This window comes from Physella acuta, unplaced genomic scaffold (assembly GCF_028476545.2).
Source record: "Physella acuta isolate Inbredline_101_S28 unplaced genomic scaffold, ASM2847654v3 ptg002244l, whole genome shotgun sequence".
NCBI lineage: Eukaryota > Metazoa > Mollusca > Gastropoda > Physidae > Physella > Physella acuta.
The window spans coordinates 1-16,300 of NW_026733743.1; the positions used below are offsets into that span (position 1 = coordinate 1).

At 35.9% G+C, this 16,300-nt stretch overlaps 2 protein-coding genes across 6 annotated transcripts; one reads left to right on the forward strand and one right to left on the reverse strand.

The window, feature by feature from the left end:
- The first annotated feature begins 773 nt into the window (after positions 1-773).
- Positions 774-6,184, forward strand: LOC131932645 (uncharacterized). Its single transcript, XM_059289580.1, has 6 exons — positions 774-847; positions 2,153-2,803; positions 3,773-3,951; positions 4,777-4,872; positions 5,378-5,511; positions 5,792-6,184. The coding sequence occupies exons 2-6, from the start codon at positions 2,677-2,679 to the stop codon at positions 6,000-6,002; spliced, it is 747 nt and encodes a 248-aa protein (XP_059145563.1). The 5' UTR covers positions 774-847; positions 2,153-2,676; the 3' UTR covers positions 6,003-6,184.
- Positions 6,185-8,518: 2,334 nt separating this feature from the next.
- LOC131932646 (biogenesis of lysosome-related organelles complex 1 subunit 6-like) lies at positions 8,519-15,832 on the reverse strand. 5 transcript variants are annotated; one of them, XM_059289583.1, is made up of 6 exons: positions 15,814-15,832; positions 13,167-13,457; positions 11,570-11,675; positions 10,821-10,908; positions 9,887-9,973; positions 8,519-9,146 (listed from the first exon to the last, which is right to left on the reverse strand). In XM_059289583.1, the coding sequence occupies exons 2-6, from the start codon at positions 13,450-13,452 to the stop codon at positions 9,024-9,026; spliced, it is 690 nt and encodes a 229-aa protein (XP_059145566.1). In that variant the 5' UTR covers positions 13,453-13,457; positions 15,814-15,832; the 3' UTR covers positions 8,519-9,023. The 5 variants fall into 5 exon arrangements, with proteins under 5 accessions (XP_059145566.1, XP_059145565.1, XP_059145564.1 ...); XM_059289582.1 differs by lacking the exon at positions 15,814-15,832 and adding an exon at positions 14,964-15,080; XM_059289581.1 differs by lacking the exon at positions 15,814-15,832 and adding an exon at positions 14,871-15,045.
- Between the last annotated feature and the right edge of the window lie 468 nt (positions 15,833-16,300).

Sequence of the window (16,300 nt, forward strand, 5' to 3'; positions counted from 1 at the left end):
GCCAACGGCAAAAACTAATATGCAAAACACAACGATGTGCCAAAATTTCTTTTATAATTAACGAGCCGACCCGCGGCGTATCATACACCGCTATTTAGTTGTTTTATTTTCTACTTTTCAGTCATTCATAATTTGTGAATTCGACAGTACCAATGCTGCCACTGAAAATGTATGCTTTAAAACACTATCAGTAGCTCGTTAAGGACGATAACCCTCCCCCCCCCCCCTTCTTTCCCAAACCACTACCCCCCCCCCCCCGTGAAAGTAAACTCCTCTTAGTTACCTCCCCTAAGTTTAAAATCGTTTCAAACTAAATTATCTGCCTCTAATAGTAGTCACTAAACACGGCTCTACGATTGTAAATATTTAGCGTGAACCACAGCTCACCAGACCATGTAGGGGTGGGGGTGGTAGGGAGCACGCTTACAGCTTGGTGTTTTCTATCGTCTCTAAGCAGAGAATTATATATATAGATTTTTCTATTGCGTATTTAACTAAATACGTAACAAAAGTTGAGGTTTATATGTAAATTACTTTTATTATTAAATTACATATTTTACATTCACCGCGTGTGTGTGTATGTGTGTGTGGTGGGGGGGGGGGCGAGGGAGGTGGTTAATTAGGGTAATAACTGCCTCTCTCTAAATACCTCTTGCCTACACCACTGCGATGTTAAGAATGTGAATCCAGCTTTAAAAAATTTACATTCAGTCACACCCATATATACCCTTACTTTTGTATCGCCATTGAATTTTTTTTACTCTATGTGTTTAGGGATCAGCTGATCTTCAAAACATTCGACATGGCTGACACGACCTTAAAGCACTGGTATTCAAAGAGTTCGGGGGTCAGTATTTCATTCATTTTACAGTCACTATGGTGTGGATTACATAGTACTTTTATTCTTTACATTTGATTATTTTATGCATTACATAGACTATAGTCAGTATACTATTTAAAAAAATATAGTCATTATTTTTGTTCATTACTTTGATTCATTATTTAAAAAAAAAAATTAATTAAGTTGTCAGTATTTTTTTTTTAGATTTCAGGGATAATATTTTTTTAAATTAATTCTACAGTATTTTTACAATTCAGTACTTTAATTAACAGTTACAGTTTAGTCACAGTAGTGTATTTAAATTAAATAATTCCCTTTTCGAAGTTGTCCTTGGGGCAAGTGAAGTAGAGTACACCTGTTTCTGTGTCCTAGGCAAATGAAGAGATAGCGTTGTCCGCACTATGCCCAAATGTCTTTACTTTCCCTAACCTGAGTTAGTTACCCATCAAAGCTGGGTGGACTCAGGGGACGATTTACTGTACTGAACCCGAATTCTAACTTGAAACTTTCGGATTAGCAGTGTAACGTTCTACGGCTAGGCCACACCGTCCTCCAGTTGTTATTTATCTATTTATAGTTAGCTTTATATTAAGGAAACTTGAGCTATAACATGTTTGAGCTTAAAAAAATAAGCTCGAGCTAAGTAGTCTGCCTGTCTAGAGTCTAGACTAAAGACTAAAGGCTGTGTGTAGTTGACACGCTAGTCACAACACAGGAACACTGTATGACCGCTTGCATTGAAACCGTCACGTTGATTAATGACATATGCCAAGTTTGCTGGGGAAGAACGGATTATTTATGTTGTCTTTGACGGAAAACCAGAGGCGTAGCGAGTGGGAGCGGGTGGGGCGTACATATGTCCACCGTAGGCCCATTTTTTAAATAAAAATTGAAGTATTAAAAATTTGACTGATTAAAACCATAACAATTCACACTTTCTAAAAAAAAGCCTGGATATTGGCATGAAAAGGATTAGTCTCATCAGAGGCGTAGCGACCCTTCCCGGCGCCCGGGGACAAACTTTTCATTTGCACCCCCCCCCCCTTCAAACTTTCGATTCGCACCCCCCCCCCCCCTCAAACTTTTCGTTTGCACCCCCCCCCCCCACAAACTTTTCATTTGCTGCACCCCCCCCCCCTCAAACTTTCAATTTGGCGCCCCCTAAGGTCGGCGCCCGGGGACTGTCCCCCGCCCAACACCCCTTCGCTACGCCTCTGGTGACAATGTATGACGAGGGCAAGGTAAAAATCGTATTGAAAAACTTACACGTTGTTGATAAACACTTTACATATAGTTTTTTTTTTCTTTCAGGATTCGGCGGGAATGACAGATAACTCTGACAACGAAACTTTCCGAGTGGTCGCCCCTGGCGAAAACCTTCAACCAGGGGAGCTGGAGGTGTTCATCCCCACGGCCGTCTACTACCCCCACTTTCCCGCGCAGTCGGGCTTCAACCTCTTCCTCAACGGCTGGGCGCGTCACAAGTCCGACATGAACTTCAAATGTTGTCTGATGCGTGCCGCTAAGGACGGGTCACCTGACGCCGAGACCTTGACCGAGGTCCAGACCTACAACTACCACATCTACGAGCAGTGGATCGTCGACATGCAAAACGCCGAGTTTTCCTGCTCAATTTCCAAATCTCAAATAACCAGCCTCGGAATGCTAATTTTAGCTACGTGACCTTTGCCGAGACTTCCTGTTTGCGAGCGCCACGCGAATTGTTAAAAATAGTCTACCCCGAAAGAGCCGACGGAACGGTTGGCGTGTGTTTGAAAATATCGTACGGGACGATTAACCCGGAGCACATAATCGAGTGGTTCGAATACGCACGGATGATGAACGTTACCAAAGTGTTTACCTACACTTTTGAGATAAACGAATCTGCAATGAAGGTATTCGAGTACTATGCAGGGATCGGATTTTTAGAAATGCAGCCGATACATCCAGCCAAATCAAAATGTAAGTAGATTTTACACAGTTAAAAAATTATAACGTTAAGAACATTTTAAAAAACCTTATTTTCCATGTAGACAGACCAGGATGACCTTAGCACACCACCAATATAAAAATCTTATTCGGAATGTTTTCTTCCAGACATTTTTCTCAGTGGGGGGGGGGGGGGGGGGGAAGGACTTTCGGAGGGCGAATTTGAAATTTCCGAGATGGGAAGGGGGGCGCAAGCTGGTTAACGTATTTTTTTTTCTATGTAAATTAGCTCTTTTTTTTTTATATCTCATCGGGGAGGGGGTGAGTGTCGGGGGAAGTTTCCGGAGCAGCACCCCCTATACCTCCCCGAAGAGATGCCCGAAAGATACCCTTCTACAGTGGGCAGTAGCACAGGCACGGGTCTGGAGTAGAAGGGGGGGGGGGGGTAGAACATCAGAAATAGGCTATGCGAGCATTTTGACTTCTATGTTTTTGGTTTTAAAAAAAAAAAACCCACGTAGGCCTATACACGGACACCAAAAAAATTAATAAAAATTAAGCAATTTATGCATACGGTAATAGTTGTAGATCTTAGGCACACGCCAGTGTTTCTTTCAGACATTTTTTTCTTCCCGGGGGGGGGGGGGGCACTCATAAATTTCCGTTTAGGGTGTGTAAACTTGTTAACGTATGTTTTCTAAATAAATTATTTTTAATTTTATTTTGTTCGGTGGGGGTGGGCGTTCTTCGGGTAAGGGGCAGTACCTCACACCCCCCCCCCCCTCCACCCCCAAGATGCATGAAAGAAATACTAGCACAATCTTTAAACCTTTGGCATTCAGGAGTTTTCCCTGACATTTTTCCTCGGAGTGGAGCACCTGAAATTTCCGGGGTGGAAAATGTTTAAAGTACATATTTTCAGTATTTTACCTTTTTTTTTGTGGTTGGATATTATAATGGAATATATTATAACGATTTGATGTCATTATTTATAACGCGCAGTTGGACCAAAAAGAGGCTACAACCGACCTAGATTTGAACAACAGGCGTGGGTGGATGAGGTCATGGGTGCCAACGACTGCAAGCACCGGATGTCGGGATACGATTACGTCATCGTGATGGACATGGACGAGTTCATCTGCCCACAGCGTACACTGACCTCCTACTACGATATTTTGAAGGTGTCAAATTTTAATTTTGTATTTTATTCAATCAGTTTGTTGAATTAAATTATTTTCTAAGATAGTTAAAATTATTAAAATTATTATTATTATTATTATTGTTATTATTATTATTATTATTATTATTTAAATTAAATTATTTAAATTAACTAATTATTTTAGCTAGAAAAAACATGTTTTTTTGTCAGCAAATTTTACGGTTTTTAATTTTTTTTCATGTTTTTCAATAAGGCGTCACACGGTTCTAACCGCACCCCCCCCCCCCCCCCGCCCCCGACTGGTGACGCTATTCATACGCCACTTATCCAAAGCACACTCACGAAAAAAAAATGTCCCCCAAATGTCTAATCCCATGCCTACGGGACGGCGATAGAGCGCTAGAATGCTAACCCGGAAGTCTCGAGTTCGAATCCGGGTTCAAGTCAATAAAAAGATAGATAAATACTACTCGGGGTCGGCGTGGCCTAGTGATAGGACGCTAGACTGCTAACCCGAACGTTTCGAATTCTGGTTCAATACAGTAAATCGTCACAGAGTCCACCCAGCCCAAATGGTCAACTAACTCACGTTAGGCAAAATAAAAGATGCTGGGCATCGTGCTGACCACACTATCCCTTCATATGCCGAGGTCACTGAGCTATAAAAGAAAAGCAGTTTTACTTGTTACTTTACTAAATTATCCAATTATCTCCTAGTTGCACACGATGCATTCCAGCAATCAATGTTAGCTTATCCATCCATTTCATGTAGTTGTAAAAGATGCAGTTTAAAACAGAATTGATCAAATCAACTACCCCCCCCCCCCCCCCCACACTACCCCGACAGGAGGCGTCCAAGATGAAACCAAGTGCCGGAGCTTTTGTGTTTGACTCCCATGTCATGATGCTAGACTGGGGGGAAACTAGGGTCTCGCCCATACGTGTAAGTCAAAACACACAAATACTAGTTTACTATTACTAACCAGCTTTTACTTTATATATATATATAATATACATATATATATATATATATATATATAATATACATAATTATATATAATATACATATATATATATATATATATATATATATATATATATATATATATATATATATATACGCATATATATATATATATATATATATATATATATACGCATATATATATATATATATATATATATATATATATATATATACGCATATATATACGCATATATATACGCCTATATATATATATATATATATGCATATATATATATATATATATATATATATATATATGCATATATATATATATATATATATATATATGCATATATATATATATATATATATATATATATATATATATATATATATATATATATATATATATATATATATATATATATATATATTGACTTTGTAAAAAACCGGAAACACGTGACCTCCATTATCCACACAGCTGATGAGGTACACCCAGAGAACGACGGTGCCCAACTACGACGGGCCCGACAAGAACACCAGATGGGCTTTCATGCCCCGTAGGACCTACTACGCCAGGAACAACTACGTCGATGTCAAAGGCCCGTTTACTACGTAAGTCTTTGATCATAATGAACTTGGGCGCATGTGTAGCTATGTAGAGGCTTTGCAAGAGACTTAGACTATTCCCTCCCTCCCAAACCCCACAAAAAAATGACCCTAAAAAAATTAAAGAAATAAAAAGACTATAAAAATCTGGAAATGTAGGCCTATAAAATATTTTTAAAATTTTAAGTTTCGCAAAAAATTATGACGAATTAATATTATAAAAAATATTTTAAGACCTCTTCTAAAAACCTATCAATATAAACCTACCTGTGTAAATCTGTTGCAGGTGGCAGGTCCCGTATGAGCTTTACACCTTGTTCCACTACCGCAACTGTAAATTTACCTGGAAAGGTTGTAAAGAGAGGGAGAGGGAAGAAGACAACAGCATGCTCAAATTTGAACAGCCGCTGTTGGAAAGGATCCGCCATCTACCTCTCAAGATGCTGCTGTTTAACAACACTAATTACTTTAATTACTTAATGAGTTGGAATCAGTAGATGAGACTGTTGGTAGAGGATGATGTTGTAGTTACAAGGACTCCAGCTCTCTGGGTGTGAGATCAATTTTGTTGCAAGTAAATTGCATTCAAAGTACATGTATGTATAGGAGGTGGATACTCTGTTTTCCCTACCTTCCACTACCCTTCACGCCACCCCCAGAGGTGTAGTGACTAGTGGGGTGGATGGGATATACACATGCCGACCAAGAGACATTGTCGACAAAATGGTCGCAGTCGACCAAAGTGGATACTGGCTATCAAATGTACCCGTTCGATCAAAGTTGACTCGGTCTAGCAACTTGGCTTCAGTAACCACGAGTGGACCCTGTGGTTAAAATGGAACTGGTGGATTTTAGAGTGAATCCGATATATCAAAGTGGATCCGGTGGATCTTAGTGTAGCCGGTGGATCAAAATGGACACGGTGGATCAAAATGGACACGGTGGATCAAAGTGGACGGGGTGAATTAGAGAGGATCCGGTGGATCGAAATGGACCCGGTGGATCAAAATGGACGCGGTGGATCAAAGTGGATGCGGTCGGTCAAAGTCCAGTAGATCAGCCTAAACGAACTTTTACTTTCATATTAACAAAAATGTAACCTTACTTCCTATTATACTCAATCCTTTTGACGATGGGGCGTTCTCTTAACAAGCAGAAAAAAACGTCGACTAAAGTCTAGACCTAGACCATGTCAATCATACGATCATTTCCACGCCCCTTCCCCATTACCTGGGAATTTGAGACTTTTACAGCTAATCGCTCGTCTTAAAGGCCAAGCTCTTCGTCGGAATGAATTCAAGTGTTTCTCCTTGATTACACACGATCTTCTAGTCGATTCTAGTAATCTTCAGCGTGTTCAAGTGCAATTTTAATTCATAATTTTTCGGCTTTTTGTATTTAAAAACAAACAAACATACCCAATGTATCTAGTCATATTGGCGTAGGGGGGGGGGGGGGGAGGTAGAATTTGTTATTGACGGAAGTGGAGTGAGGGTTATTAAAATATATACATGGGGACATATTTTGACAGAGGTTAGCGCTACCCCTCCACCCCCCCCCCCTTCTTCCTCCCCCCACCTTTGTTCCCACTAAACTTTTGTAAAATACATATTTTATATATCACTGTATTTAATATTTAGAACACCGCCACATAAAATACACACTGGACACTAGCTTTTTCCACTTTAAGGAAACGTTGCCCCCCCCCCCCCTCCCTCATCTTCATTACAATATAATACACACTCGTCTATTTTCATTACAGTTCGCCGCCACTCTTTTCCCACGTTAACCCACTGACTTTAACAATACACGGGGTTTATGATTAGGATTAAAACCTACAAGTTTTGGATTAGCAAGGAACCCGATCACTCGATCTAAAATAATCCAGGCCGCATGGATACATAGAATAGAGACGGCATGGTCGAATGGTAGAGCTAACGACTGCTAACCCGAAAGTCTCGAGTTCAAATTCCGGGCTCGAGTCAGTCAGTACGTCCCTGAGTCCACTCAACTCGGATGGGTATGTGACTCGCGTTAGGGAAACAAAGGCGGCCTTGCATAGCGCTGACTACACTATCCTCGTGTATGCCGAACTTTTGTTTCCAGCCTCAAATTGTCACTGTATTATGGTCATTGTGATATATGATTGTTATAATATCAATATTTCGTTGAACAGAAAAAATGCATTAGGAATTAAAGACTTTGATTACACCAAGGGACGCAAACAAGTAATTTTCCTATAATAGTTTTATCAGGTGTTACCTCCCTTTTAGGAAAGTAAAATATAGAAATTTATTTCCTTACCGGCGTACAAACACATTGGTAAATTTATGTTTGTACAATACGTGACTACAAAGGATGTCCTACACATGTGTTAACCCGTAGGATGTCCTATGCACGCAGTCCTGTTCTGTTTTAACTCTGACAATACCCTAGTTATCCTGGTGCAAGTTTAAAAGATTATAGGACTTGAAATGTAAAACACATACAAAAAGACCTCACTGGGTGTGACTTTGGCCACAAAGAATTATCTTGGAATTTTTTGGAAGTTTATATATATATATATATATATATATATATATATATATATATATATATATATATATATATATATATATATATATATATATATATATATATATATATATATATATATATATATATTGATAGATATGAGGCAGCAGGGTAAAGTGCTCCCTTTCTAATACAAAATTTTTCTCTCATAAATCAGTAGAATTTTCATGAGTAAACCCAGCTTACTAAACAGTACCTGACTCAGATAATGTGTAGTGCTGACCACAGAATCTCTTCATAAGCTGGGTACAAAAAAACAGGTGAAATTTACTTCATCTGTTGTGTACAGTCATGTTAGAAAACTTTTGCATAGATAAGCCAAGATTGCAATGGTTTTAATTACCATCACTGAACACTAGTTGCCAATGTAAAAAGATTTTTGCTCTTTACCCAAGTGAAAATACATATGACAAGTGATTAAGTGAGTAAAAAATGCATAAATGGGCAATTGTGTTTAATAACAAATTAATAACAGTGAGTTGAAAATGCACATTTCATTCAATACATGTAACATTGCTGTACAATTAATTACTGAATGTACATTAAAATAACCATAGCCTCATTACAATAAAACATGAACATTTAAATTCATAAAAGTGACTTATTAAGAATTTGAAAATATGAAAATATTGTAAGTTTCAATCTGTAAAAATCACAAGGAATCACTAAAAATCTGGAAACTAGCCAGCAGTACAAAATTTACTGTCTGCAAACCAGTAACCAGCATTACAAAATTTACTGCATGGAAACCAGTAGCCAGCAGTAAAAAAATGTACTGTCTAGAAACCAGTAGCTAGCAGTACAAAATTTACTGTCTAGAAACCAGTAGCTGGCAGTACAAAATTTACTGCATGGAAACCAGTAACCAGCAGTACACAATTATTATTTCAGAGAATCATGGCAGGAATTGGTGTGAGAGTCTGTTAAGAGTCTGCTAAGACTTCTCAGTCTGGTGAAGTGGCAACTCTAGCTGTCAACATCCTCTCTTTCTCCATCTCCTTCTCCAAAACGTGAGCTCGGGTTAGCTCCTCTTTCTGTTTCTGTTGCTGCAGTTTGACTGCCCTTTTCTAGAGTCACAGAAAATAAATTTTACAACATGTTACTGGAGTCTGTCATGTGATTGAATGGTAGAGCGTTCTACTACTAACACGAAAGTCTCGAGTTCAGATCCTAATCTCAAGTCCGTAAGACATCTCTGAGCACACCCAGCACTAATGGGTACCTGACTAACAGTAGGGAAAGTAAAGGCGGCTGAGTATAATGCTGACCACATCCCTTCATAATCCGGGTCACTGAAACAGATACACTCTACTTCACCATGCCCCGTGGGCTGTAAGGTTAAAAAAGGCACTATAGTACTCACTACTTACTTCTATAGTCACAGAATAAATAAGTAGTACTTTTACAGTGAGTCAAAATTTAAAAAAAAAATATTTTTAAACTGCCATTTTTTAATTTTTAGACTTAACTCTTTGAGTCATAACTATATGTTAAATATTATAGCTTTAGAATAAGAAATTAGCACTTTGATTAATTTGGTTTTCATCACCCGCTGATGCCCTTAAGTCACAAGTGGATCATTATTTGACCACACAATCATGTAACAATCAGTGTTTCTTCCAGACTTTTTCTACGGAGGTGGGGGGGAGGGGTGGGGGGGGGGGGGGTGGGGGGGCAGACACTGTTAAAAGTATATATTTTTTATGTAAATTCCATTTTGTTCAGGAGGGGGGAGAGTAGGTAGACTCTTTGGGGGATACCTGGAAGAAACACAGGTAACAATATAATGGGATTCCAGCTCTCTCACCTTCAATTTCTTGGCTTTCTCATGCAAATTGGTCATGTCTTTTCTCAACTTAATCAGCTTGCTGTGGTACAGCTTTGCCTTAGACATCTAGAAAAAGATTATTTGGGAGAAAATGATGTTATACATGTAAGACGCAAGGAAATTCAGAAAGTGTCATTAACAAATAGAGAAAAATTGTTTAAGTTTAAATGTTTTTACAATTTTACAAAGAAATTTCTTGTCAAAAATTCCAAAATTAGGTCAAAATTAGAGGGTGCATTTAAGTTTATGTCAACTATTTATTTTTCTGATCATACTATGGCCACCAACAGCTGTAATTATTTAATAAACAAACCGCTAAATGTTTTTGTAAAGTTATATTACAATTTATCAAGTACTTCTGCTTTTGTGGATTTTTTTGTGAATTTTATTATAAGTATCCAAAAAAAAACATATTTTCTTCAAGAAAAGTAAAAAAAAAATTTTTTACAATGGTACATTTTTTTTAACTTGTTACTATACAAATCAATTTTTTAGATAATATTCAGAAAGGAAAAAAAATGGACCCTGGCGGTGTATGTATCGCCTTAAGAGTTGTTTTTTGTTTTTACTACAAATTCTTTCTTTAATTAATACTCGTTTAGTTTTTAAAACATGGAGCGGTATTGCCAGGCAGTAGGAAGTATTACTGCTAACTTGTAAGTCTGGAGTTCAGTTTTTGGGAAAGTAGAGGCAGCTGACCACAATATCCCTTAAAATGCCAAGGTCAAAGAAACAAATGAAACACGTACTTTACATGCCCTGTAAACCTTATGGTTTATAAGGGTACTTAAGTTTTTTACACTATCACTTAAGATGCAGATATCATGAAAACAGATGAACTCTACTTCATCTACCCTTGTGATCATCAGGGTGTCAGTTTAATTTTTAACTAAAAGAATAAACAAAGATTTACTGTTTTCTCCAGGTCTATAAGGGCTGGACAGTCCACAAATTTATTGTTTTCTTGCTGCACAGTTTCAATGAGAACATTCTGACTAGATCTGCCAAAAAAGTAAACATTTTTTAAAATTCTTGGTGTATATTTCCTAGAAGAACATTTCGACTTAATCTTGCAATAAGCACAAAGTAAACATAAATACTAGTGAATTTCTCATTCAAGATCTGGCTGTTCATCAGGTGGATTGAAAAATACAAAGATTTTTTTATTTTTGGGAATATAAAAGCTTGTTGTATTAAGTATTATGTCATTATTATTTTACTTATTAGTAAGCCTATTAGGATAATTGGTTGACTAAAACATTGTACACTAATTTAATGCATTGTGTGTGAAATGTGTGACACTAACAGTACATTATAGTAATGATCAATAAATTTAAAAAAAAAAATTGGCATTTAATTATTGCAAAGCTTATGCCACATTATATTTTTATCAGATCTTGACCTACGTGTCAAGTTTGAAACAAACTAGATCTGTAAAAATGGGTGCAATTTTGTTTTCAAATTTCACAAAAGACATCTGTAGCATAGGAAATTAAATTAAATAAAAACTTGTACAAAAATTATAAACAACCTGAAAATTGTTACCATAATGTTTAACAAGAGCTAAAAACATAAATTATTTTGCCACCACAGAACTGTGTATGAAGAAACAATATGTTCCTACTTAGTTACCACAAAGTTACATTTAAAACAGCAACATACTTGATTTGGTCTATTGCTGCTCGAGACTTCTGTAAAGACGGCAGAAATTTAGTGACGAACCCGTCAGTTAACGACTGGATAATGGCTGGATCAATGGTGATATCCGCTGGTCAACAACAAGTTGTAGAATGACAGTTAGTGGCATGGGGGAGAGAGTGAGCAAACAACTATATTTTCTAGTCTGTATTAACACATAGGGTATAGAGTGGTCTAGCGATAGAGCGCTAGATTGCTAACCCAAATGGCTCGAGTTCGGATCTGGGTTCAAGTCAGAGGAACATCCCTGGGTCCATCCACTTCTGATAGGTATCTAACTCCTGTTATGGAAAGTAAAGGCAGCTGAGAATAGTGCTAACTACACTATTCTTTCATATGCCGAGGTCAAGAAACATGAACTCTACTTCATTTGCCTAATGGATCGCTTAGTCTAAATAGGAATCTATTTTATTATTTAATATAAAATAATTTTTTTAGTGTTTTTTACTTATTAAACACAACATTTTCTAGCCAGTGTTATCAAATATATTAAATTGAATAATTGTTCCATTATTACATTTACAAACAACTTTTAACCATTTTATTCTGAACAAGAAATTGTTAAAAAAGTAATTTTAAATATTTTTTTTTTAAATTACAATACAGTATTTACAGTATTTTACAGATTTTATTAATAATTTAAGATTAAGCAAAATAACTGTATATATTTCTAAATATTAAAGAAAAATCTGCAAGATAGAGTCAGTCTGAAATGAAAGATATTTAAATAGCATTATTCACCATTATGGGCAGTGTAAAGGTAACAGTTCAATAGGATTAGGATTTTGGTACGGTAAAACACTAGGGTTAAGGATATAATTAGGTTTAGGTTAGATTTATTTTTTGGAAATGCAGATATCAAGTATTAACTTGATGTATTATATAATTAACGAGAAAGTATAAAAACAATAGAAATATACTAAGCTTAACCCTTAACGCGCGCCAAGCTATGATCGTGGCTTTGCTGTTACGTAACTTACAATGTGTGAGGCCACGTGGCGCACGATTTAAGGGTTAATAAATAGTTAGAATTCAAAGTCTAAAATCCAAAATAGAGTAAGACTAAAAATGATTTTGTTATTACAACTTTAGTATTTTTACTAATGATTTTAAAACTTGGATAAAAAAGTTCCAGTAGGATTTAAGCTTGGCACAGAGATGTAACTGAACATCTGGGTAATAATAAAAGAAAATTTTTCCATGCCAGAATAAAAGTACATAGCCATTTTTCTCGAACAAGATTTTCAAGATTTTTTTAAGGTGGAAATTAGAAATTTCAAGTAGTTTTCATGTAAAAATTGGAATGTAGTTTCTTTGGGTATATTTTATCAAAATTTTCAGCATAAAAATTTCTTCAAAAGGAAGTTTTCTTGAAAGAAAAACATGAAAAGTTACATCTCTTGCAGATAAACAAGATATATTTATTTTAAAAATTGTGAGGGAAGGATCATTTAATGATTAGTTTAAGTAATAATTCAGTTATTTTCTATTTAAAAGTGTAGGGGTACTGGATTACACAGGAAAGCTCTTCACAAAAAAAAGTGGGAAAAATATAACCTACTGTCCTCATATATACCATTCACCATTAATTCTGCTTCATAATTAAACTTTAACTGGTGGTGCATTTCACCTTCCTCTTCCTGACCTGTGCTAGTTTGTTTATTACTGTCATGTGCCACATCTTTATCGCTGCTTTTTACACTTCCCTTTTCAGTATCTGCTGTAGGTTCTGCTGGATCTTTTAAATTATCTTCCCCTGCTGGTTGTGAGGGTTCCTCTTTTGAAACGTCCTCTGTGGAAACGTTTTGGTCCGGATTACCTTCAGTGGTGGTGAGAGCACTATCCATTTACGCTGAAAAAAAATAATTGTGTATTGTAATAAAAGAACTGAAGCAACACTAATGTAACACTAAACAAAAAAAAATTCAACTATCAAGCTTTACAATAAAATCTTTATGACATAGGGGCCGAACTATTTTATTTATTTTGCTGGCCTAGTATGAGTATCTCATTGATTCCTTCTTCACCAGCTGACTAAGATAAAAGGAGCTATATGAACTATGGTCTAGCATGTTATGATGAATGATGAGTGGTAAGGAAAGTGTTATTACTTTTTTTACCAGCGAACTATTAGCATACTTGGGGGGTTTTTAAAACCAGTGTCCGATAATACTAATAGAGTCTTCCTAAAAAAGGGGTGTTGGGTTACTGGTTGTTAAGTTAACTAAATACACCTACACATGGCTGGATTATTAATTAATAGTATTTCTCGCTAACTTGGAGGCATGGTCGGTTGCTAACAACAATATGGCGCCCGGACCGGACGTTTGATTTCCGGCGATTTTTCGGCCAAATTCCAGAGACCTTCAACTAATTACATTTAAAAATGTTTACCACGCGCAAAATGGCGGGATTTCCGTGTCATAACAACAAACCATAAGTGGCAGGGTTAGATATGCCAGAAAAGCATTTTAAAATTTGGTTTGGAGAACGGAGGCTAAATTCAAAAGTTGGTTTCATTAAAATTAATAGAATTTAAAAAATATCAACAGTGTAGGTACAGAAATGAGCGAGAACGTAAAGCATTATTAGTTTTATCAGTCTATGAAAAAAGAAATCAAATATTGTGAGCTGTTTTTTTATAAGACCGGCGTCAGTATCACAACCAATTTATTTTTATTTTTTAAAAACCACGTGACCGCTATTTGGTTATCACTAGTGAGGAACTCTTGTGCATGGCCACTTAAAAAGTCTAACCTATTTGTGGTTTTCTTTAGCTTCAAGCTTAAGAAGAGGTGTCATGGAGAGATGTGTTGGACATGGCAGTGATTGACAATAAATATTAAATTAACTAATTTAGTTTAAAACGAACTAAAAACTCCAAAGTTAGTGCCTAATGGATTAAATATGGATGTCTATTATTCAGTGATCATGTTTAAATTGATAATTGCGTAAATTCTAAATTTAGTGAGAAAAACTATTAATTAATCATCCTAATAATGTCCATTGCTAACCCTATCCTATCTCTAACCCGAACCTCAACCCTAGTCCTATCATTCGCCTAGCCCTAATTTCTAACCCTAAAACTAGTCGAACCTAACACACCTATTTTCGAAGGAGTCTATTATTATATTAATAAAACTATTATATTATGATATACTAACAGTACAGTAAAACAGTTGAGTACAGGCACAGTTGGCCCAAAAATTAAATAAATTGCAGGCCTACATCATGCCTTCATGAAAGAGCAACTATCTATCCTTACAGTTAACGAAGTAGAATTTAATAAGGCTTGGCCTATAGTTCTACATAAATACTATTTGTTATATTTATAAAATTATTAATTGGTATGCCTCACAGGCAGGAGGATAGCGATGATGTTGAGACTTGAGAGACTGCCTATTGTTTACGGATTACGGATGTTGACAATTTAGTAACCTTATGACTTCCGCAAAAGGTCAAAAGTCAAAGGTAATATGTAAAAGAAGACAAGACAATAAAAAAACTATTTTCTTTTTATATTGACAATGAATAATGCCCAAAACACGTCAAACATTGAATAATATATGGGTAGATCTAGATCCAAGCTGTTAAACTTATTAAATTTGACGCTTAAAAAAAGTATTAAAAAATAAAAACAATAATTATTATGCAATTCTTAAAATCTAGGTAATCTAGGTTAAAAGTTAAAGTGCGTCCTAAAAAGAAGGAAAATTAAAATTTAGGATTGTAATATTCCATTTATTTTCGCTAGTCTAGATATACAATCGATCCGATAAAATATGGTTGTAAGAATAAATAAATACTAAAATTTTGTGTGAATATATACGGGTTTTTATTTTACTTTTGTTTTTATTTAAATAGGCTCTACAAGATTTGGAAGTAATAAAACAATTTATTTAAAAAACAGCTGATATAATCGAAATTGGAGTGCTTTCCCTTTGACCCATTTTCGTTTTGTTGTTTTGTAAATAACATTTAATCCATTGTTTATTTATATACAACTCACAGTTTATTATTTAATCGGTATTTTTGAGACAGTACTTTTTGTAAAATGACTTATTACTATATTATTATAATTTCCTTAAAGTATTTTATATTTAATTTTGCCGGTCCGTGGTTCATTATAAAATTATAGGTCAGAGGTCATATTCATCAAACATATTGATGTTTGGAGTATAATTATTGAATATTGACATAACTCTTACCTATAGTTTTCAGAAAAAATAGGTATACAATGATTATTATAACTTGCATAAAATTATAACTGCGATCAAAACATGTTTAAAACATTCTGTTAAAAAAAAACTTTGGTGATGCGCAATCGTGAAGTCACGTGACCTACGATGGGAACAACATTCATGATGATAAACAGGTCCGACGATCTATTCAGAACACAGCAGCTAAAACTCTGTTGAGCAGTTAATGTATGGCTCTTATGGCAGGCTGATAAGACCCTTGGACACTTTTCTAGGCTGACTACAAAGACTTCAGTGAAAATGATTGATAAATCAAGAACAACTTTCCCCCCTCTGGTTGATTAAATATGAAGCCCAAAAAAGGTAAGAGCTCAGCTGTGTTTTTTTTTTGGTTAGTCGTTGTTAACCGTTGCTTTAACGTTACTCTCGCTCTGGCTGCTACCCCGACAAAATCAGCTGTTTTTAATAAATGGCCACGTATCATCAGTCATCAGTA

What these genes read in the sequence shown, in the direction of transcription:
- LOC131932646 (XM_059289583.1), bottom strand. Translation starts at nt 13,452, where the DNA reads ATGGATAGTGCTCTCACCACCACTGAAGGTAATCCGGACCAAAACGTT. An exon ending in GAATGGTATATATGAGGACA is followed by an intron (nt 11,676 to 13,166) that starts GTAGGTTATATT and finishes GTTGTTGACCAG; the next exon opens with CGGATATCACCATTGATCCA. An exon ending in TTATAGACCTGGAGAAAACA is followed by an intron (nt 9,974 to 10,820) that starts GTAAATCTTTGT and finishes ATCTTTTTCTAG; the next exon opens with ATGTCTAAGGCAAAGCTGTA.
- LOC131932645 (XM_059289580.1), top strand. Translation starts at nt 2,677, where the DNA reads ATGATGAACGTTACCAAAGTGTTTACCTACACTTTTGAGATAAACGAA. An exon ending in CCTACTACGATATTTTGAAG is followed by an intron (nt 3,952 to 4,776) that starts GTGTCAAATTTT and finishes CTACCCCGACAG; the next exon opens with GAGGCGTCCAAGATGAAACC. An exon ending in GTCAAAGGCCCGTTTACTAC is followed by an intron (nt 5,512 to 5,791) that starts GTAAGTCTTTGA and finishes AATCTGTTGCAG; the next exon opens with GTGGCAGGTCCCGTATGAGC.